The sequence below is a fragment of the Toxorhynchites rutilus genome, chromosome 3 (genome assembly GCF_029784135.1).
Source record: "Toxorhynchites rutilus septentrionalis strain SRP chromosome 3, ASM2978413v1, whole genome shotgun sequence".
Taxonomy (NCBI): Eukaryota; Metazoa; Arthropoda; class Insecta; order Diptera; family Culicidae; genus Toxorhynchites; species Toxorhynchites rutilus.
Window position 1 is genome coordinate 84,104,773 of NC_073746.1, and position 23,821 is coordinate 84,128,593.

The following is a 23,821-nucleotide window of genomic DNA, read 5'->3' on the forward strand; positions in this document are numbered from 1 at the left end:
ATATCAATTGCAATATTGGTTCATATGCAATATTGGTTCATAACATGATTAAAGGTGCAATAAAAATGATATTATGAAGCCAATCTGCTAGCACTGGTCGTTGTGTGAGGAATCTAGCTGGCGTTGTCTGACACACAGTCGCGCGAGCAGAATAAGTTATTGATTTGCCACAGAGCTGGCCGGAGGAGTCGCCGTTCTACGTTGGAGGAGTGAGAAGAGAAAAAAAACGGGGAAGATAGTCATTTATGATTTGTGATAGTTAAAATGAATTAGCAGTAACCGAGGGCAGTTTCATCGCGAGATATAGCCAAGAGTGTTGTGTGTATATAGGCGAGCGCGCGAGTGCAATAATTTTTAGGATACTCGAAAGTCAAGCAAAGGTATTTTTCAGTGGCTCGGGGCGGGTACGAATCGAGAGTATCTTTTTTGCCCTTCGACGGCCACAGCGCGTTTGTCAGATCACATCGATAGGAAGTTCGCCCAGTGGATGAAACACCAGGCAGGCGAGGTCGAGCGTTTTGTGTTTGTGATTTGTTGCCCCTTTCATCGCCTTGGAATTCGAAGCATCAGTAATTCCACAATAGCCCCGCTGCAAAACTGGCCGAGGAGAAAGCAGCTTCGAGACGGTGGCAGTCGATTACACGGACAAACATCGCCTCCCGATTGCCCAATTCGGCGGTCCGATAAGAGAGATAAGTCCGGGCCTTCCTGTTAGGTGGTGGTGATGATGATTTTTGTGTGATTTGTCATAATAAATCACTAGCGCTCTGCAATCTTTGGAGAAAACACGAAACATTGCCAGAGAGCGGAAAAATAGTGCCAATATTTAGTTGGATGTGTTGAATGGAATCAAGTAAGCAAGGGAAATGTAATTATCCTACATGTGTATTACATCGGAAGAAATTTGACCGAAGAAAATCGATCCTTGTCGTGTCGGGCAAGAAAAAGTGAGCCCACTGGAGTTTCCGGTGGAATGCAAGTGTCTATTTTCGGGCACTAGTTCAACCTGCTGAAGAAGTGAATCGAAGAAAAGTAGGAAAAAAATCAAATAGAAATAGTATTAGTTTTTGCGCTGTGAGAAGAAAGTGTGAAAGAAACCAGCATTGGCTGAAAAAAAAAATAGTGTAGTTTCACTTCCCTCCGTGTAAAGGAAGGAACACAAGAAAGCAAAAAATTCGGGCGACACTGATAGAGACGAAGGCTGGAACTAGAGCCAGAACGTCGTCGTCTTCATCGCCGTCGGTTTGAAGCTAGAAGCAGCACCGAAAGGACTAGTAGAGTGGAGGAGCTTAGCCAGAGTTGCAGCGGAAGATGGCCTCCGGGGATACGGCAGCCATCGACTCGATTGATGTGGAATCGGCGCTATCCACCAAGAACTCCGAGTACACCACCAGCAGCAGCAACTACAACAGGGATCAGATAGTGGAACAGGATGAATATGGTAGGTTTCTTTGCGTCGATGAACCTGCTTTGAATTACTTAATCATTAAGCAGCCCTTTGGGAACAGGTGTCTATACTTTTCATTACCTCTCAGATTAATTAGGAATCATGACCTTTGAATTCCTACGAATGATATTTCTACTGCCATACCCATCACGGCACGAATCTATGCAATATACATCGAGTCTGAAAAAAGAATCACATTAAGAAATCATGAGGTGACAACATGAACTCTCTACATTGTGAACATATTGCGCAAATTCAGACCACAAAACATCAGTCGACATTGATAGACGTTGCATAAGCCTAGCAGCTAAGCTAGGTCAGAACAAATGGCTTTGAAGATTTATGAACAAAGTGTCGGTCGGTGGTTTCTGGTGAAATTTAGTTTCTCCTCGGGATGCCCTTATGGGTTTGGCCATGCACTGGAATCCGCTTCTCCGTCGAGGTAGTGATTACTACCGTTCTTCACTGTGTCCTCGATAATTTTAATGTATTAGGACTAGTGATGAAACCGATAGTAGTTTGGCCGGATACCGGATATCCGGTAAGCTTCGAGGCCGGCTGCCGGATATTCGACTTTTTATTTGTGAAGAGCAAACTGAGAGAAATTGCATGTATGCATGAAACAAACAAAAGGATTACATTTTAGAGACAAATAAACACATTTTTATATGAAAATAATGAACGATGATTCAATTTTCCGTTTATAATAAAAATTCTTCAATAGATTATTAAGTTTCCTGCAAGGAATCTTGACTAGACTTTTTTCTGATAAGCTTTTTCTATTACAATGATGAGATTTTTGTGAATACACTCAATTCTCCCTTATGGCGGGTTTACATTAGGTAGATCTATAGCTATAGATGGATTTATTCACCTGAAAATAGATATAAACGGGTGAGAATATATATGATACACTTCTTCGAGGTATATATGTATAGAATAAATTCAGGCATATTTTTTTTTATCTGTATTATAGTGATTTTCAACTCATTTGGCTGGTTCGTCACTTTTTACTTCCATTTATGGAAGAATGTCGGGAGTGAGAATTGAACTCGTGACCTTTAGCGTGAGAGGCATGGATGTTACCACTACGCCAGATCGGCTCCACAAATTCAGGCATATGTACTCAGGGTGTCGACTACCTTGAAAATCAGGGAATATCAGGGAATTCAAACAATGTCAGGGAAAGTCAGGGAATTTCAGGGAAGTGCGTCACCAATCTGGAAAAAATGAAATTCCGTCAATTAGAATTTTGATCAGTAATTAGAAAGTTAATGATACCAAAGAAGTTGTATTTGACTAGTTTGACTCTCTGTAGGTTTTTCAGTTTGCTTTTGCCTGTAGGTTAACTTAGTCCTTCCGAGGAGTAAAAAGCGCAAAAGTAGACGTCTTTCACATGAGCGATGTTTTTCTGGCACTTTTTGGCATCAGTATCTGCCGTCCAGCTTCAACCAATTCTCTTCCTTTTCTTTTTTGAAAACTATCGATAAATCAATGTTTGAAAATCATACTATGAAAGCTGAACTCCTGTGGTGCCTGGAGACAGTTATGTTGCACAAATCACTCCACACTGCTGAAAAATACATGGTTGTATTGAGAAGAATGTTTCATGACAATCAGGAAGCTGAGAAGGTCTAACTAGGGCGTGATAAAATTAGATTTATGATGATTTTTGGTTTGATGAGACTTTGTAAGCTACAAATTGTCGTTGGTTTCGGCGAGTCTTTGAACAAGACTACAAAGAGGCTACAGAGGGATCTGAAGGTCAGATTTTGGGATGAAGAGGTTGGGTTTGGTGAATCGTTACATGACGTCAATGTTCTTGGGACATTCTCAAGCATCGGGAATGGACTTGCAGCTTTTGAAGAAGGCATGGGAATTATACATTTGAACAAACTTCTTTTTGTGTCGATGGACAGTATAAACGTGAATTGGTCATATAACGCGAGCTGCGACTGGTTATTCAAAATGAAGAAAAAAAAATAGGTTGGGTTATATCTATGATATAACCGCAAGGTTAACGTGGGACTACCTTAGGTTAGTAATCATTTGTTTGTATTGTTAAAATTTTTAATTGAATGAAACGAATTCCGAATTCAATTGAATTCAATATATTTGCTTTGTGAGTAAAAAGATTGAACGAATGCCTTCTTCTCGAATGGCGTCACAACCGCTGTGGAAATTTTTCCATCTCAACGTATACATTAACTAGCGTCATTTATTAATACTTATTTGAGATTTCTTAAGCCAAAAAACACGCCTTGAATGTATTACGAGGGGCAAGCTCTAGAATACGCGTAACCACAGTGCAAGTCGAAGGAAATTTCTCTGACGATAAATCCCCCGGCCAGAGCGGGAATCGAACCCGAACACCCGGCATGATAATGTTAAACGAATGCCATGTAAGGTCAATTCATTCATTGTGATAAATTATGGTTCTGCGTTACAAGTAAATTTAATGACTGTCCTTTTACGTTTGGTATGATGCCTAGGACTAACAAAATATGTGAAAGATGCAAACTAAATGTTTTAGGAGCTACATTAGGTAGATCTATAGATGGATTTATTCACCTGAAAATAGATATAAACGGGTGAGAATATATATGATACACTTCTTCGAGGTATATATGTATAGAATAAATTCAGGCATATTTTTTTTTATCTGTATTATAGTGATTTTCAACTCATTTGGCTGGTTCGTCACTTTTTACTTCCATTTATGGAAGAATGTCGGGAGTGAGAATTGAACTCGTGACCTTTAGCGTGAGAGGCATGGATGTTACCACTACGCCAGATCGGCTCCACAAATTCAGGCATATGTACTCAGGGTGTCGACTACCTTGAAAATCAGGGAATATCAGGGAATTCAAACAATGTCAGGGAAAGTCAGGGAATTTCAGGGAAGTGCGTCACCAATCTGGAAAAAATGAAATTCCGTCAATTAGAATTTTGATCAGTAATTAGAAAGTTAATGATACCAAAGAAGTTGTATTTGACTAGTTTGACTCTCTGTAGGTTTTTCAGTTTGCTTTTGCCTGTAGGTTAACTTAGTCCTTCCGAGGAGTAAAAAGCGCAAAAGTAGACGTCTTTCACATGAGCGATGTTTTTCTGGCACTTTTTGGCATCAGTATCTGCCGTCCAGCTTCAACCAATTCTCTTCCTTTTCTTTTTTGAAAACTATCGATAAATCAATGTTTGAAAATCATACTATGAAAGCTGAACTCCTGTGGTGCCTGGAGACAGTTATGTTGCACAAATCACTCCACACTGCTGAAAAATACATGGTTGTATTGAGAAGAATGTTTCATGACAATCAGGAAGCTGAGAAGGTCTAACTAGGGCGTGATAAAATTAGATTTATGATGATTTTTGGTTTGATGAGACTTTGTAAGCTACAAATTGTCGTTGGTTTCGGCGAGTCTTTGAACAAGACTACAAAGAGGCTACAGAGGGATCTGAAGGTCAGATTTTGGGATGAAGAGGTTGGGTTTGGTGAATCGTTACATGACGTCAATGTTCTTGGGACATTCTCAAGCATCGGGAATGGACTTGCAGCTTTTGAAGAAGGCATGGGAATTATACATTTGAACAAACTTCTTTTTGTGTCGATGGACAGTATAAACGTGAATTGGTCATATAACGCGAGCTGCGACTGGTTATTCAAAATGAAGAAAAAAAAATAGGTTGGGTTATATCTATGATATAACCGCAAGGTTAACGTGGGACTACCTTAGGTTAGTAATCATTTGTTTGTATTGTTAAAATTTTTAATTGAATGAAACGAATTCCGAATTCAATTGAATTCAATATATTTGCTTTGTGAGTAAAAAGATTGAACGAATGCCTTCTTCTTCTCGAATGGCGTCACAACCGCTGTGGAAATTTTTCCATCTCAACGTATACATTAACTAGCGTCATTTATTAATACTTATTTGAGATTTCTTAAGCCAAAAAACACGCCTTGAATGTATTACGAGGGGCAAGCTCTAGAATACGCGTAACCACAGTGCAAGTCGAAGGAAATTTCTCTGACGATAAATCCCCCGGCCAGAGCGGGAATCGAACCCGAACACCCGGCATGATAATGTTAAACGAATGCCATGTAAGGTCAATTCATTCATTGTGATAAATTATGGTTCTGCGTTACAAGTAAATTTAATGACTGTCCTTTTACGTTTGGTATGATGCCTAGGACTAACAAAATATGTGAAAGATGCAAACTAAATGTTTTAGGAGCTACAGCTAAAATACATTTAGAGAATTTAATTACTAGTCTACACCAGGAATTTTTCTGAAAAATTACTGGAAAATCAGGGAATATCAGGGAATTTATTTTCGGATTTTGTGTCGACACCCTGTGTAAACACCGGTGAATTTCTCACTGGTGACAAATCACTAAAGTTGGATGCAGTTCTACTTCATGTGAATAAATTCACCGAAAGTATGAATATATTCATTATATTAGGATGTCAAAAAAGTCCTGCGGTATTTCCGCGAAGTGTCGTTGTAAGCGCGTAGTTCTAGTTGTATTCATTGTATCGAGTCATACTATAGCTTGTTGGAAAGGTATTTTTGCGCTATAATATAGTCCTTGACAGTGTTTTGTTTGGTTAAGTCGTTCGTGAGTTATAGTGTCGCAAATATGAAGCAACATAAAGTGAAAATCCGACATATTTTACAGTACTACTATGACAAAGGCAAAAATGCATCTCAAGCTGCCAATAAAATTTGTGCAGTTCATGGACCCGATACAGTTTCCATTTCCACCGCACAACGATGGTTTCAAAGTTTTCGTTCTGGTGTAGAGGTCGTCGAAGATGCGCCACGCTCCGGAAGGCCTGTCGTCGAAAATTGCGACAATATCGCTGAATTAGCCGAAAAAGACCGGCATAGTAGCAGCCGTAGCATCGGCCAAGAGCTGGGGATAAGTCATCAAACCGTTATTAACCATTTGAAGAAGCTTGGATTCACAAAGAAGCTCGATGTATGGGTGCCACACACGTTGACGCAAAAAACATCTTTGACCGTATCGACGCATGTGAATCGCTGCTGAATCGCAACAAAATCGACCCGTTTCTAAAGCGGATGGTGACTGGCGATGAAAAGTGGGTCACTTACGACAACGTGAAGCGCAAACGGTCGTGGTCGAAGCCCGCTGAAGCGGCTCAGACGGTGGCCAAGCCCTCTTTAACGGCCAGGAAGGTTCTGCTGTGTGTTTGGTGGGATTGTCAAGGAATAATCTATTATGAGCTGCTTCCCTATGGCCAAACGCTCAATTCGCACCTGTACTGCCAACAACTGGACCGCTTGAAGGTAGCACTCATGAAGAAGAGGCCATCTTTGATAAACAGAGGCCGCATTGTCTTCCATCAGGACAACGCCAGGCCACACACTTCTTTGGTGACGCGCCAGAAGCTCCGGGAGCTTGGATGGGAGGTTCTTTTGCATCCGCCGTATAGCTAGGTAGTCAGAAGTTAGCCACAAAAGAGGCCAGTGAAAATTGGCTATCCGAGTTTTTTGCCAATAAGGAAGCGAGAGTACTTTTTCCTTTTCATCTCGCGCACGCTCTTCGTATACAGCAATAATACTTTCTACTAAAATATTAATCTTTCCTATAACAGGGTGATCCACGTAACACAATTTATGCAGAATCTTAAAGATTTCAAATAAGAAATTTTGTTATTTTACAGGGGTAGATTTTCAGACCTAGTCGGCCCCCAGAATCAATTTTTGTTTGTGTCGACCCCTGGGAAACCGAATTCGACCCCAGGGGGTCGATATCGACCACTTTGAGAAACCCTGGTCTAGTGTATGTCAGAGTGAATTTCGTTAAGTATTCAAAGTAGTTCTACACGACGATATTTATAAAGGTTACTCAGCCCTAAATAACGCGAATAAATAAATCAATGTTTATCCATTTATCACCGTTTATTGTCTTCCGATTCGTCTGATTCGGATGATTAGTAGTAGACGATTATTCATTGACGAAGGTCAATGCATGATCGTCAATACTTCGGCGCTCAATGTCAATTATTCACTGAGGCAACAACCGGAAATTGTCACAATCGTTACCTGCAGTTTTTACCGGCTGGTATCTGTATTCTTCATAAATGCGGAAATGGATAACATTGTTGCTCAATTTCTCCGGTCTTGTAACCGATCCAACGTCTTCGATGCCGTCCTTCACGAAACGATTGACAGCGAGCTCTGCAACAAGTGGGGGGGAAAATGTGTGAAAGAAGAGCATTCTTCTTATATGTACTACAATCTATGCTAGGTTTCAGAAAGGATACAGAGTGTCGCTCATATTTGCAATTCAATTTTTTATAAAGACTTCTCCATTGTGCTTGAGGAAGGGTGTAAACAACTTGTGATACGAACAATAATTTTCTGTATAACTGTAACTTATGATTCTCATTTCTTTATTTTGCAGGAAAATTCATCAAGGACAGCTCCGGCAAACAAATCCTACCGGATGGTGTAAGTTGTAATGCTTCTGCCTCTCATTTAACAACCTATAATTACTGGTGCCAAGATGTGTACCTTCCGCTCTCTCTCTGTCTTCGGGGGACTATTCGAACATGAACGATGACAACGACTACGTCGATAGTCGTAAATGGGGGGGGGAGGCTATGGTTAGGAACCGATTATCATTGGACAGTGTCCGTTAGTAAGGCAGCAAAAAATGAAAAAAAGGAAAGAAGAAGAACGGTTGAGCACGTGCTGCTGTCATCGTTCTATGATTGCATCACGTTACTGGAAGCCTTAAATGATTCGTCACCTTTCGGTTTTCTATTTGTTACACATCGATTTGGATAATGTTCGGCTGTTAGGTTCGAAGGTGGTGGCTCTTATCTGTGCAAAGTGAAGGATGCGTTTCAATTGCGCACGATTTTGGACGTGCTAATAATGAGTGATGAATGGAAAATAATCGTAAAATTTAAACTCTTCGAACTGTATGTCGTGATAATTGATTATGATTGATTAAATATTGTGTGTGAGAACTATTAAAAAAAAAACAAAGGTCTTCAGTCAAATCTTTTGACCTTTTTCAGATTCTTTCAAGTTACGATATTAGTATTTGTATGGACGTTGATGCTATTATGAGCTAAATTAATTTGAAAATAACACCAAGTATACATTCCATGTAATATGCAACAACTCTGGGGATGATTTTGACATGCCCCTTCACTTGCCGTCACTTTATTCGCAACGATATTATGTGTGCAGAACAGAACCCGTTCCACGATGGTAAATATGGTCTGCAAATACCTATTTAGAAGAACTGTGGTTTGATCTGAATTTTCAATCAGCGAAGCATGAAAAATACTATTTTTGAACCATGAAGCCAAAAGTTTTGCGAGAAAAGAAATCAATAGAGCTATTGATTTGATTTTTGAAAAACATCTGTTCATGTGACAGTATAGACAAACCGGGAAACAAACTCAATTCTGCCTGGGTTCCACAGAAAATCACTTTTTCTACACCAATCTCTTCCCGTTTTTCGTTCGTCGATTTGCTTTCCATCCCATTGCCCTCGTGAACAATACTGAAAAATTCATACAAACCGCAGCAGAACGGGTTTTCTGGTGAATCAAACCCTGCGCATAGCAAGGTGTTAATAGTCAGCGGTAGACAGAGGAATAGTTGTATCCGTTTTGACTGACAACCTGTCAGCCACACAAGAGATTTTTTTTCTGCTTATTGTCTGCGCTAAACCACAGCAAAAAACCGCCATGCGCTGCGGTGCGTAGTGTTCCATTCTCTAAGCAGGAAAGTACCTACATATCCACCGGTGTATGCGCGCGCGTTCGGTTTGTGTGTTTGTTGTTGATTCATAAATATTAGATCCATTCACGTTGCTCTCCGCCGTCATGAGCATACAGCAGAGAGCAGAGGAGCGCAGGATGAAGAAAGAGCGCACAGAATGCCACAAAACCTCACACACAGCTGACTCTCGGCAGAAGGTTATCGTACTTTGCGGATGAAGGCAACAGTAACAATTACAATTACTGGTGGAACCGCGAATACAAACTGCGGTGGAAAAAAAATGTAGCTCTCCCAAAGATCGGGCAGAGGAACAGCGTTGAAGAAACTAATTCGTAACCGCAATAAAAATCGACAAAATCTTAATTCAAACGGTCAGTTTCAAAAAAAAAAACTACATGAAATAGGCGTTTTCCTCGTTCAATATCTGAGCGATACCGCCGATTCTCACCAGAATGGTTCCAACCAGACAGGAAGCACATTATTGCTATTGTGGCAGAACGAGATGTAATATACAACCGTTTTTTTTTTTTTTTTTTTTCCAAAATAATTTTTTTATTAAGGCACATGTGGCGTTAGCCTGACGGGGCCGGGAGTCCAATATTAATATACAACCGTTGTACGGGACTACTTTCGACTTTTCAAGTTATTTAATGTTTTGTACCGGTTTATTTAAATTTTATTTTCAACAAAACGACAGCCAACATCCGTATCCTAAATATTCGTGTGGATCTAGGATGCATGCAATAGTTCCACACGACGAGCCTCGAGGTTCTGGCAAGTTTATTCATACATATTTCTCATTCGCTGTAAGATTATGAACTCATCATAATTTTGAAGAACTGCTTGGATTAAATTCAGAGTCAAGGTTTTTTACTTTTTATTTTCTCCAAGAAATGCAACCTCCACTATGAATCTTCAACCAAGTCTGCCTTTCCTTCTTCTGCCATCTCGCTGTAGCTACCGATCTATTAATGCATCAAGGAATACATGCAGAGATGCCAACCTTCCTGATTTTTCAGGATTTCCCAGACTTTTTGGCACGCTCCCTGATATCCTGACAAACACTCAATTTTCCCTGATTTTTATAAAATGATCCGGATTTTTCCTGATTTTTTACTTTTTGCTAAATCAGAAAAAAATCCACATAAATATAGTGGGAGTTTGGCTGGTTCTGTATGAGAACTGTCATAATAGTCTACATTAATAAGCTTTTGGGTCCGCGCTTATATAATGCTTACTCTTTCTTTCGATTATACTCTATCTGTTCGCATTTTCGAAGGTTCAGTGTCGACATTTCATAAATTTTGAAGTTAACGTGAAAGAAATATAATCTATAAGAATCGTATGCCCGAAGGTTCTCGCAATTTAATCTCAAAAAAACGAAGATTAGAAACAGAATAGGAGCGGAAACGATGAAAGGAATATTAGCGACCAAAATTAAGTACAGGACGGATTTCACGCCAACTCAACCGGTCATTGGCAGCACCATTTCAGATTGCAGTGAAACGTTTTGGGTGTAAAGATATTCGTCATTCAAGCAACATTGCATACTTGAAATATTCCAAAAATAATTAGACTACTTTTTAAAAAGGGCCAAAGTTTTTTTTAATTTTTTTATCAAAAATTTATATCTTAAAAACTATAACACTTGCAATATTTTGGTCAAAGAAGAAATTATAGAAAATCGTTTAAATTTTCATAAAAAAATATTTAAAAATTTATTGTTTTTAATTTACAATAAATTTTTTTTTTTCCAAAAACTAAAATTCAATTTTTACAAAAACGTATTTTTTTTTAAATTCTCAAAAAAATTTGTGTGAATGGCCCGTACAATTATCAACAAGTCGTCCATACATCCGAAGATGAGCACTTTTACAGGAAAAAAGTTTTTCTCACAACAACTTTTCCATGTTTTTTTTGAAAAAAAAACAACGAATCCTAATTTTGTTTGAACTCACGATATCGATGTAGTATGTTCGACAAAGTTTTAGATGATATTAAAATATGAACTTTTGTCGAAGACTTTAACTTTCTATCATTAATAATTTCTTGAATATATGGCATTTTCCCTGAGGACTCCTGAAAAAATATAATTTTTTTCAAATTTTTTGATAGCACCCCATATTTTTTATAATTGGGGGTGACTGTAACACCGTGCATGCACACTTCATTCAAGTAGCTGCTGACGACGATAATATTTCATGTGCTAGTATTGGGCACTGTTCAACCTAGTGAAGCTAGCTAGATACTGGTTCCTCACAGTTCTGTCGAAATGAATAAGTTTAATACGCTCTATTGTCGTGCTGGTATTTCGAATTCAAAGTGTAATAGAAACAAGCTACGTTTCTTAACGCCGGAATTGATTAAAAATATATATACTATGGGATATAATCACCATCTGGATGAAAATATTCGGATTTGTGAATCATGTCGTGCTTTTGTGGTTCACAATAGATGTCCACCGAGAGAATCACAGCAGTTGGAAATGAACAAAAGAATATTCTCATTCGTCGACCCTACGCAGCCTTCAACAAGTGGAAAACTAGTGGTTCAAGATATAGAAGGTAAAAACAATATCTAGTTGATCAGTGTGATGCAAGCACATTTCATTTTTGTTTATGAATTGGGGATGTTCGCATAGGTAGCAAATTCAAAAATTCAAACGTCAATTATAAGATAGATGTACGGTTATTGTGGAAGCATTTAACAGCATCGTTCAAATGTTGAAAATTTCACAAATTTCAATGAGAAATATGAGGAGCTTAGACTACCGTATTAAAAAATCGGAAGAAATTGCGCAAGCAGTGCGGTAACATCTGTTCGCACTGGATCCAGTGGACAAAAACAAATCAGATGATTTTGACGAGATTGTTATGCAATTGAAAGAAAAGTTTAAATCATCTGCTAACGACAGAAGCGAGCAGATAAAAATATTATCAGTATTACCCAAATCTTGGCCTATAACCAAGATCGTAGGAGAGCTTGATGCACCGGAATACATGGTTAAACAAATGCAAAAATTAGTTTATGAGCAGGGAATCCTTTGTACCACCAAGACCAGAAGTGGCCATGGAATCAGCGAACCCGAAAAAGCCTTTGTAACAAATTTCTACGACAGTGATGATATAAGCAGACCTATACCAGGAATGAATGACTACGTTTCTGAACTCAAAAATGGCCAAAAAGAAAGAGTTCAAAAGCGTCTTTTGATTATGTCTCTTAAAGAGGCATTTATGATTTTCGAGAAACGGAATCAAAATTTGAACATCGGTTTCACCTCGTTTATCATGCTAAGACCGAAACATTGTAGGCTACTCGATAGTACAGGAATTCATAATGTGTGTGTATGCACAATCCATGACAATGTGAAATTAATGTCTAAAAGTTTAAGAAGTCCCAAGAAGAAATTACTAAGAAATTGCTTTGTAATACATCTGTAAGAACGATAGAATGTTTTTTTCGTGCTTGTAAGGAATGTGCATTAAAGGAAGAAGTAAAAGAGGAACTTGAAATGCTATTAGAGGAAAACGAGATAGAACACATTGTTTTTCAACAATGGTTGACAACTGATCGTTGTTATTTAGAAAACATTATGAAGCCGGTAGATGAGTTTGTTTCATATTTTGTTGATAAAATTGATATGTTGATCACTCATGATTTTATTTGTAAAGAACAGTCTAAGCCTTTCTAAGAAACAAAAAAGAATCTTTAAAGCATGGTGAATTACTTGCAATTTGCGACTTTTCAGAAAACTATTCATTTATAATCCAAAACGCTGCTCAGGGTTATCACCGGAATAATTCGCAAGCAACAATTCACCCGTTTGAAGTATACTACAGAAGTAGTACAAAATTAAAAAATATTAGTTTCATTATTATATCAGAGGTACTAGCCCACGATTCAAAAGCAGTTCAGTTGTTCATTTCAAGATTAATAGGATTTATGAAACAGTTTACTGATTTTACAAAAATGACATTTATGTCAGATGGAGCAGCTAGTCATTATAAAAACAAACAAAAAATTGCCAGTCTGTGTAGGCTTAAATCAGAGTATAATTTAGAAGCTGTATGGCATTTTTTCGCGGCATCGCATGGGAAAGGGCCTTGTGATGCTATTGGTGGAACACTTAAACGAATGGCAAAGAGAGCAAGTCTTGCTCAAGAATACAGAAATACTATTAAAACTCCACGAGAGCTTTACGAATGGGCAGAACAACAAACAGATAAAGGAATAACTAAACTAAATTTCAGTTACATAACGACTAAGAATATAAAAAAATGTCGGAGAAACTCGAAAAAATATTTAACAACGCAAAGACAATTTCAGGAACCCAGAAATTTCATTGTTTTGTACCTATTAATGATGAACAAATAGCTGCTTTAAGATATTCGAAATCGAAGGAAACTCCACGAATTTTCACATTGTTGGGAAAAGCCAGAAAATAATATGTATAGTTATTCTATAGCATTATATGTATAGTTTTTATATGATGTTGAATAAATTTTCTAGTTATGATATTCACCGAAAGTGTGTTTTGAATAATGAGGAAATGGTTGGAAACACCATCTCAGATTGCAATGAAATTTTGTGGGTGTAAAAACATTGGCCATTAAAGCATCTTTCCATACTTGAAATCTTCTTGTTAAATCTAGGTGACTTTTTGAAAAGGGCCAAATTTTCTTCCTTAAACTGTTACAAAAAAAAAATAATCAAAAAACTTTAAAATTGTGCCCAAAGACCAAATATAGTGGCCAAAGAAATATAGGAAATTGCTGAAATTTTCATTAAAAATAACTTTTTTTTAAATTACGCTGGAGAAAAGTATTAAAAAAATAAAATTCATTTTTCTCGAAAAAGTTTTTTTTAATTATAAAAAAAATCAGCTCATATTTTAACCAACAATTCATCTAAACATCGAAAGAAGGGCACTTCTATAGGAAAAGAGTTTTTCTAACTTTTTATTCCTTTGAAAAGCTACTACTAAGGTTTCACTTGACATTTCCATTAGCTAGAAACATTAGTTTTTCAATAGTCATCAGGCAACAATGCCGTATATTCAAGAAATTATAAAAGATAGAAAGCTGAAGTCTTCGACAAAAGTTCATATTTTAAAATTATCTAAAACTTTGTCGAACACATTATATCGATATCTTGACTTCAAACAAAATTAGGATTCGTTGTGTTTTTTTTTAACATGAAAAAGTTGCTGTTAGAAAAACTTTTTTCCTGTAAAAGTGCCCATCTTTGGATGTTTGGACGACTTGTTGATAATTGTACGGGCTATTCACACATTTTTTTTTGAGAAATTTAAAAAAATACGTTTTTGAGAAAATTGCATTTGAGTTTTCGAAAAAAAAAATTAGTGTAAATTAAAAACAATAAATTTTTAAATATTTTTTTATGAAAATTTGAACAATTTCCTAAAATTTCTTCTTTGATCAAAATTAATAGGCTTATAGAAATTTTTGAAAAAAAATTAAAAAAAACTTTGGCCCTTTTCAAAAAGTGGTCCAATTATTTTTGAAATATTTCAAGTATGCAAATTTGCTTAAAAGACCAATATCTTCACACCCAAAACGTTTCACTGCAATCTGATATGGTGCTGCCAACTAGTTGGCGTGAAATCCGTCACAGTTAAATAAAAACGACGGTTACATTTCCGACATCACATTTCCGCAGCATCCAAGTATAACAATCGATTAATCTTTTTTTTTATTAAACTGTAATTATTATTAAAATGTGTTTTATTTCTTGAAGAATATATATCAAATTGTTTGTAAAGCAAGAAGTTGCGAGAATGATCTGTGAGACACGACAAATGAATTAGCAGGTTCACTACATATGTTTAAAATCTCCGTTCATTTGCATCAGTTGAAACATGGTTACGTAAATGGTTACGACTTGTGCGTTTCATCTATGCGTCGATTTTTTTTAAAGCAAATTTTGGCGGGTGATGAAAACGGGTCATTTGAAACAATCCGACTGACTCGGTCCCGGACAACCCAATATGAGCTATCCTGATTTTCCCTGATTTTTTTTCCATTCTCCCTGATTTTTCAAAAAAATAGTTGGCAACCCTGGGTACATGATATCCTAGATCAGGGGTTCTCAAACTGTTTTGGGCAAGAGACCCCTTTTCCAAAATTAAGTCATTCCTTAGACCCCTATAGCCAAATTTTTTCTTTAGTTTTTTTTCTTACTGAATAATTTGAAAGCATTGCAGGTGGTATATGAATAAACTTTACATTATTTTTTTCACGGAGGCGGTCTACCGTAGTGGTAACATCCGTACCTCTCACGCAAAAGGTCACAAGTTCAATTCATACTCCCGACAACCTTCCAAAAAATGGATGTAATGTGACAAACAGCCAAAGATGTTGAAAGTCACTATAATACAGAAAAAAAATATTTTCTCATCATATTCAACAAAATAAATAGAGAAAAAATAGTAAATACAGAGTTTGATAAATAATTATTAATACAAATTACTCACAAACTATAAAAACATTCAAATCGCAAACCAATCTATCAACAACTACCAAAATATCAACATACGGTTCAATATTGGTTAAAGCCTTAAATCTTCGCGTTCGTTGATTTTCAAAGGGTTCCTTCGGTTTCGCGTTATTTGTAACCATGATGAAGCCTTTTTCGACAAAGTATGATAATGGAAAAACGAGAAGATATTTTTCAGCAATGTCTCACATCGCAGGATACTACTTTTCAATGTTTCATTATAACTAAAACACATGACAACCTTGGTTGTACCAACTTTTCTTGCATTAACACCATGGATGTTATATAGTGCTGATTTATTATCCATTGAGGAATTATAAAATTTTGAAGATCTTAAAACATTTTAGTAAAATCCTTGTGTAATGCATCCAAGTGATAATATGACACGGTCTTGAAGTTTTTGTGATAATTTTGAAAAAAAAGAAACTGTGAATCTTCTACTTAATTATTTTTTTAAGTTTTGTCAGAAGGGCTGTTATTACTGATATTGTTTCAATCAAGTTGAACCCTGCAGCTGAAACACAAATTCAAAAAAGCTGAAAATTCTGCTATGCAAGAGGCTCTTGGTGGTCAGCGAACTCCAGCGTGTAGAAGTAACCGAGTAAAGATTTCGTCGTTTTTCTCATATAGCTGAGCAAATAATCGAGTGTCCAATGAATTGCTTCGAAGGTTTTTGATAGCACTCATAGCATATAATAAAGACTGATACGATCTAGGGCTCAGATTTTTTGCTACTAAATGCTGTCTGTGAATCACGCGGTCTATGACCAGTCCGTTACGCAGTTGTAACTTTGAGTGAGGTGTAACACCACGATGACGACCAACGTCATCCGTCCGTCTCAATGATCTCCCATGGAATAGCTTTTTCGGTAAAAAAAACCGATCGTTTCTCCTGAGTATCTCCAGAGTCTTCATATATGTAGCAAAAATCATTTCTTTGCACATATTTTCTTCTTTAATACATCGAACATACCCTAACAACAAAGCTTCATTGCTGGGTGATGTAGACTCGTCCAGCTGGAGAGAAAATCTGTTGGTCTATAATAAAATTAAATAAAATTTTTCCCTCTTCGCGACACATCTCAGGTTTCCTGAAATAATTTTAAAAAAAACTGTTGTTGCGCCATGCACATAGGTGACTTAGCATTTTGTAAATTATTTTTCAATCAATTTATTCTAGTTCACTTCATTTAGCTATGTAAATACCTTGTAATCTCTTGAATTAAATTTGAAGTTTAGTACATTATCATTCAAGCTCCAACGTATTTCAGAACGCAGATGAACTTGCAATTTAAGGGCAAGCTTGTTATACAGTAAAATATTGAGAGCCTGTTTGGACATGAATTTGATGATGACGCGATTTCGTGTTGAATCGCGTATATGTTTAAAATACAGTGAAATGTTAAACATACCTGAAGAACTCGTACGCTCTTGCACGAACCTGTACACGTTTTTTTACTTGCCGAATTTTTCATCTTATACTTTTTGTACTTTTATATTTTCACCTTGTGCACACTCATCGTCTTGTTGAGTTTTTAAAATGTACAGCAATAATATTTTCTACTAAGATATTAGTCATTCTCAGGATTGCCATATATATTTTACAGATTTTTCGCCAAATTTCAGATACAGAATTACAGAATTTCTGCAAGATAGAGAATTTAAAGATATTTTTCCAAGTTCGAATTTAAATGTTAAATTATTTACATCAATTACATTTTCTCTGCCTACCTTCTTACTAATAAACTTTGTTTTTTTTTTTGTTATTGTTGAGTCATGAAGATATGTACCTTGATTTATAAAAATGTTGAACCATATGTCACCTAACTTCTCCATTCCTGCTAAGGATGTTTTTGGGACGCTTTTTGATAATCCATAGAGGCGAATGAACTGAAAAGTTTAAACCCCCTTAAAGCAAAAAGTAGTAGTAGAAGAAGAAGAAGATAATTCCACATTCATCAGCGTGTGTTGAGTGAATATTCTCGCTTCACAATTCCAACAGAACAAAGTTCTTCCACAATGATGGATTATATTTTGAAAGCAAAGAGCTTATATCGGCTCAAGGAGAAGCGTCAAGGATGAAATTTACTGAAAATTTAAGAAAAACAAAGTACAACAAAACCATGTACAAACATCATACAATTTATTATGAGAAAACTTTTTTTATGATTTATTTTGTTGTATGTAATGTAATAAATTCAAAATGAAAATAAAACTTTCTTTTCATTAGTTTTGAACAATTTATCCAAATCAGAGAGACGTTTTTCGTTTTTGAGTTATGATTTTTCATAAATATTCGATGGTTCGAAAAATCATTTTTTTCTTTTTTCTTTGCAAAAAAATCCGTATGAATAAAAGTTTACTTTACAAATTTCATTTTCGAATTCGAACATAGTTTTTACTTTGTCAAACATCTGTCAACTGATTGTTTAGGTTTCGTTTCAAAACGTTTTTTTTTAACAAAGCGTGAAATCGCGTTGAAAAAGGAATAGTGTCGACGTCTGGTGGCGACTTTCAATTAGGGACCATAGTTTGGGTCCCTATCTCGTTAGTGTAATACCTATCATATTAGAAGACACGAAGCCAGTTTTCAAATGTTAAAATTTGAATGAAAATGTTCACATCATGTTATTTAATGACTTAAAACATTTTTTTCGACTTTTATTTAACCCTTTGTTTATACATTTCCAACATTATCACTGAAACTTTTCATTATAATATAAAGTTGTCTTCAAAAACAATTTTCGTACAAGATTTTTTCACCACCTGCAAACAAAAGTGTTTTTTATTTAAACAGAATGCCAAATTGGTACGGAAAGGTTATTTTTCATTCATAATTTAAATTTTAAAAACGTGTTCATTCCGCCTGAAAATCAATCAATTTTTTTACGTTCCCCTAAACTAGTAAACGAAGCTCAATGCCATCAATGCGGATCGTTAACTTGTTTAACTTCAAGCGCAAGATAGCAGTATTAAACCTAAATCGGATATGACATCAAAGCGAATGAAAGTGTTTTCAGATCCAAAGTATGCTCATGAGCATACTTGATAATTACAAAGTAAATACTTGATGAATGCTGTTTTATTCATACGAAATCAGCTAAACATCCATTTTCGAAAAGTAAATACTTTGTTGTTTCTTTTATTCATACCAAAGTAGTAGTAAAAACTTAATCTCACTGCTCGACTGCTCGTATGAAGTAGAGTAAAGGTGATTTTTGTTTTTATTCATACGGCCTATAAGCTGTAAGACGAGCTTGAGACGAGCTTCCCAAAGAATCGCACACGGCACGCACCTGGTCCATCGGTATCTCGTTCCAGACCTTGGAAATGAGCTCCTTAAATTGGTCCATTGTGCTCACTTTATGTTTGCTCTGCTTGGTCAGCTTGTACGTTAAAAGTCCAGGGGATTGAGGCCCGGAGTGCTGGGATGGCACAAAGTCTTATCGAGACAATCAGTCAAATTCTCCCGACACCACGATTGGACGATATTCGCCGTGTGAGCCGGTTCGCCCTCCTGTTGAAAGACGTAATGATTCTTCCCGTATAGATTCCGGAGTGTCGGGTCCACAACCCCTTCAAGAACCTCGGTCTTGATTTTCACGTTTTTCCAGATAAACACAAGTGGATGCTTCCCATGCCTGGATACGGCCCCCAAACAATCACCGCGTGGCGCACTGATCAACATCGGCGCCCATAGCCAATCATTTTGGACATTGTGCAGCTGTTGCAAGGCAAAGAGTTTCTCATCAGAAAACACGAACTTCTGACCTGCGTGCCGCGAAAGTATCAGTTTGGCTCTGTCCAGCCTTCGTTCTTCATTGTAGTCTTAGTTACCATGTGAATCTCGCGTTTCTTGTACGACTTGTATGCCAGATCCTTTGTCATGATGGTGTGAGTAGTCCCGATCGACACATCCAGGTCAGCTACGGTCTTCCGGATCGGTCGGTTTATTTTTCGACGGACCCGCTCACTCACCACCGCCCGGTATCGCGGAAAAAATGCTGTAGAAAGTTACTCTGTACCAAAACCGTATGCTCGCACCTTACGCTTAACTTCACTCATAAGGTTGTGTACAACATCTGGCTGTAGCTTCTGCTGTACGGAAACCTTCTTTTTCTTCGTGTCTTCCTCAGATTGGACTTCCTCGGGATGCTTCCGTAGTGCCTGCTTCATAATAGCTCAGTATTTTTCGATGGGCTTTAGTTCCGGTGGTTCTTGGGTACGAAAGTGACCCCGTTGGCTTCGTACCACTCCAGGACATCCTTTGAATAGTGGCACGAAGTTACATTCGACCAGAAGATCATAGGGCTCTACTGTTGCTTCAACAGAGGAATAAGACGATTCTGTTGACACTTCTTGAGGTAGATCTGCCTATTTACAGTCCCGGTAGTCACGGCTGGCGCACTCCGTTTGCCCCATGAAGTATTCAACATGAACAAATCATGAATTTCTTGGCAAACTTTGGAAGTTTCTGCTTCCTCACTTCCTCCGGAACATCGAACTTGTGCTGGGCGGTGAAGAACAGTCCCTCCCGGTCCTTGGCTCTCTGAACGAAAGACTTGGACAGATTCATCTTTTAGGCCACATCCCTGAGTGGAGCATTGGGATTCCGCTTAAACGCTTTCACGACAAGCTTGTGATCCTGCTCACTTATAGAACATTCATTCTGACCGCATTTCTCCTTCCGTTCGATGCTCAGAGTTTCGTAGTAACGCTTAATCACACGACTCAACGTTGACTGCGCGAGTCTGGATGGCGCCTACTTCTCCAATTTTCGAAAAACTCACAGCGATATAAATACAGTGTAAACAATACACTCTAAACTACTTTCACTTAAATTTTTAAGAGAAAATACCCGATGGGTAATTTTCTACATCGTTTTTTTTTCCTTTATGCGATTTGATGTGGAACGCCCTTTAGATTGATAGCCTAGGTAAAAGAACAACTGGACAGCATCAGAAAGTTGGAACGAGACTTCAGTCACGATTTAGACACTGAAAGATCGCTGAAACAATCGTGTTAGTTCCTCGTTAGAGTGATATTTTTTAAGCTCTTAGTCCGAAAAATCTCACGGTATTCCATTCCAGGTCGGTACGCGCCACACAATTGGAGCGAAGATAACAAGGGTCGCGGACTGCACATAATTATTTTAAAGGTATCGACAAATTCATCTCAGCACTAACATGTTCATTGCTCGCTGTCTAGAGTGAGCAAGAAAATCCGAACCGAATCGAGAGTGAGATGGCGGTGGCGGTGGTGACAGTAACCGTTGTGGAACAAGTTTTTATTTTTCCACCAAAGAACACTTCTCACTACTGGAAAACACCTTCACCACATGCACTAAACTTGGTCCCCACTTCTAATCCGAAAAAATGCTTAAATTTACTCCTGAATTCACACAAGCTTTTTATTGCAAAGACGTTATGGAAATCAATTCACCTTTTGTTGTTTTCTGATATTTTTTTACAATGTATCGAAATGATTCAAATGACTCTTTTGTAGAAGGTTTGGGGAGCATGAAAAGGGTCGATGAATGGTTTTTAGCAACAGTTGAAGGTGACTCGATTACTCACTTTTGACTTCGCGAGAGTAATTCACTCGAGGAGGCTGATAATATGTTCAAATTTTGTTCCCTTCTAACAATGCAGCAATGCAATATTCATAGCGAACTATATCGCAGCAGTCTTTTTTGCCAGTGACACGTTCGATCACAGACGATTATATATTCGTTCCCCTAGCACCTTTGGTGCACATTTCTTAGCCACGCAACGCAAAAAAAAACATTGTATGACACACCCATGCATACAGTAGTGGCGTCTCGTCTGCTCAAACTGTTCATAGGATAGGTAGACAATCTCGGAAAAAATGTGTATTATTTCACATTTAGCATGAATGAGAAATTATCGAAGGTTATTTATTTGTACTTTCCATATTATCTCGAATACTCTTTTTAGGTGAAACTTCTCCACCGTGAAGAATGTAAGCTGATAGCTACACTTGACTACACCACACAACCCGCACGCAACACAATACTACGGTATAAACAGTAATGCAGACCGAGTTCAAACCATTCATCTGAACCCGTCGTCATTTAAACACTTTGCATTTTCAAGTGTGACAAGGCAAACGCATTCAGCTATGTATGAAGCGATCACTACTACTAATGGGCCGCTTCACTTAAAAATTACATTTGAGGTTCAAAGTTTTCTTCTGAATGAGGCCGTTGAAAACGATATAAAACACACAAACATTGCCACTTTTCAGCGTTTGTCTATTTAAGAAATAAAAATGGTCAGATCAGAATACTGTTGTTCTAATGTTGAAAATGTTGATTGAACCGGTAGCTCACATGGTCACGCGTCGCCCCTGGCATACAGAACCATTCTCTCCAGAGGACATGAAAGTCTATTCGATGCTCGCATACACCACTGTTTGCTTTTTCTTCCGTCTTTCTATTCTTCCTATGTATCGTGCAAAACTTTCTCATCATCAGGAAGGAATGTTGTTTGCCAGGTCGTTGGATTGCGACCGTTATTTGAAATCGCTAATGGGTAATTGATACTCAGTTGAAAACAGGCGGAGCTTACATTGCTGTATTTCCTCTCTTCACATTGCCCGTAAAACGAACGCTGCATTTGATTCGCAGTGGTATATGAATATTGTGACTCACCGATACATAAGTGGAACCTTATTCACAGCACGGATTGGAGAGCACACAAATGGAATAAATGTGTAGGAAAATGGGAATGTGTTGATATTTTAGCCCCACATTTAGCAACCTTGCCGTTATCAGTGTCAATCACTGGCTAGAGAAGGGAACTGACACAAGATTAAGCAAACGAGATTGGTTGAATACTTGACGTAAAAAAATATTTTTTTGTTATATGAGGATAAAAGGTTAATTGGTTTTATCAGTGTTTGCCAAATGATCCATTCACTGAAAAAATCGCTTTCGTTCGTTCAAATATGATCATACACAAATCATTTCCCCCAGCGGCATCCTCTTGTTGTTACGTGTTGCAAATCACGACACAAAAGAGAACGAGACAACATTGCATCGGTTCGCACTTCATGATACACCGATACGCAAACAGCACTATCATACACGCTTTCGGAAAGTTTATTTTCTTCTTTGCCTATAACATATGCATATCGACCTCTCCAAGCATCATGGAACAGCAGGGTCGTACGGACTACGCAAAGCGAATGATTCATATTCAGCTAATATAGCAGATCCTAATTTTTAAGTCTCAGAGAGTGCAAACTATATGATTATTTAGCTCGATAGAGGCTATGGGAAGGGTAGACAGATAATATTTTTCTTTTTTAACGCCGCTATCCCTTGAAATATGTATATTCATATAGACCGCATAGTTTTACTAGCAACACTGCTCTTTTTTCACATCCGTTGCTCTCCGCAAATGGTGACCGAATGATGACGTAATTTTTCTTGCATCATTTATTGCTTTACACTTGTCTGTGCAGTGGGTTTCGCTATAGTAGAGCGGGACGATATATGCGGTTCAAACTTGTATGCAGGCTTCGAAAATGGTTTGCGATGTTTGCTACAGCTCGAATATGCAAACAACAGTCTTCGGTTCTCTCTTGGTTTAATCATGTAATGTTATATAAGTGATTACTGTCATTCATACAAGTATCTGAATGATCCTCTCATATTTAGTTATATGTTCGTGAGAGGTTACTTGCATGACACATTGTGTATCATTTGATTTTGATCGAAATCCAAACACTGGGTTTTATTGCATTCAATTTTGAGTTATATTAGTGTAAAACATTTTCTGAAGTAATTAACACTACATTATAGCTGTCGACTACAGATAAAAACTTATTACAATTGTGTATGACCATTCCTAAAGATTAAACCATGTTTCCATAGCAATCCCAAGAGTAAACGCACGCACAATTGAGTTATTCTTACAAAGTATAGTTCAATTTAATTTAGAAGTAAGTCTCCTATTCCTATCAGTTATCAGAATTTTATTGAAATTAAATCCATTATTAGGATCTCAAAAGGAAGTTGATATCTGTTCGAGGAGTAATAAGGCTAGAAAGCCGTACCGAAGC

The 23,821-nt window shown here is 37.4% G+C and overlaps 1 protein-coding gene across 18 annotated transcripts in view; it reads left to right on the forward strand.

Moving 5' to 3' along the window:
• The first annotated feature begins 110 nt into the window (after nt 1-110).
• LOC129780063 (phosphatidylinositol 4-phosphate 5-kinase type-1 alpha) overlaps nt 111-23,821 on the forward strand; it is a 173,617-nt gene continuing 149,906 nt past the window's right edge. For 5 of the 18 annotated variants that reach the window (XM_055787953.1, XM_055787955.1, XM_055787952.1 and 2 more), the window contains exons 1-2: nt 119-1,441; nt 7,881-7,927. In XM_055787953.1, the coding sequence (XP_055643928.1) occupies nt 1,312-1,441; nt 7,881-7,927 (177 nt within the window). In that variant the 5' untranslated portion in view covers nt 119-1,311. Of the gene's footprint in view, nt 1,442-7,880; nt 7,928-23,821 lie in introns of all 18 variants that reach the window. The other 13 variants (XM_055787954.1, XM_055787960.1, XM_055787962.1 and 10 more) reach the window with 6 other exon arrangements.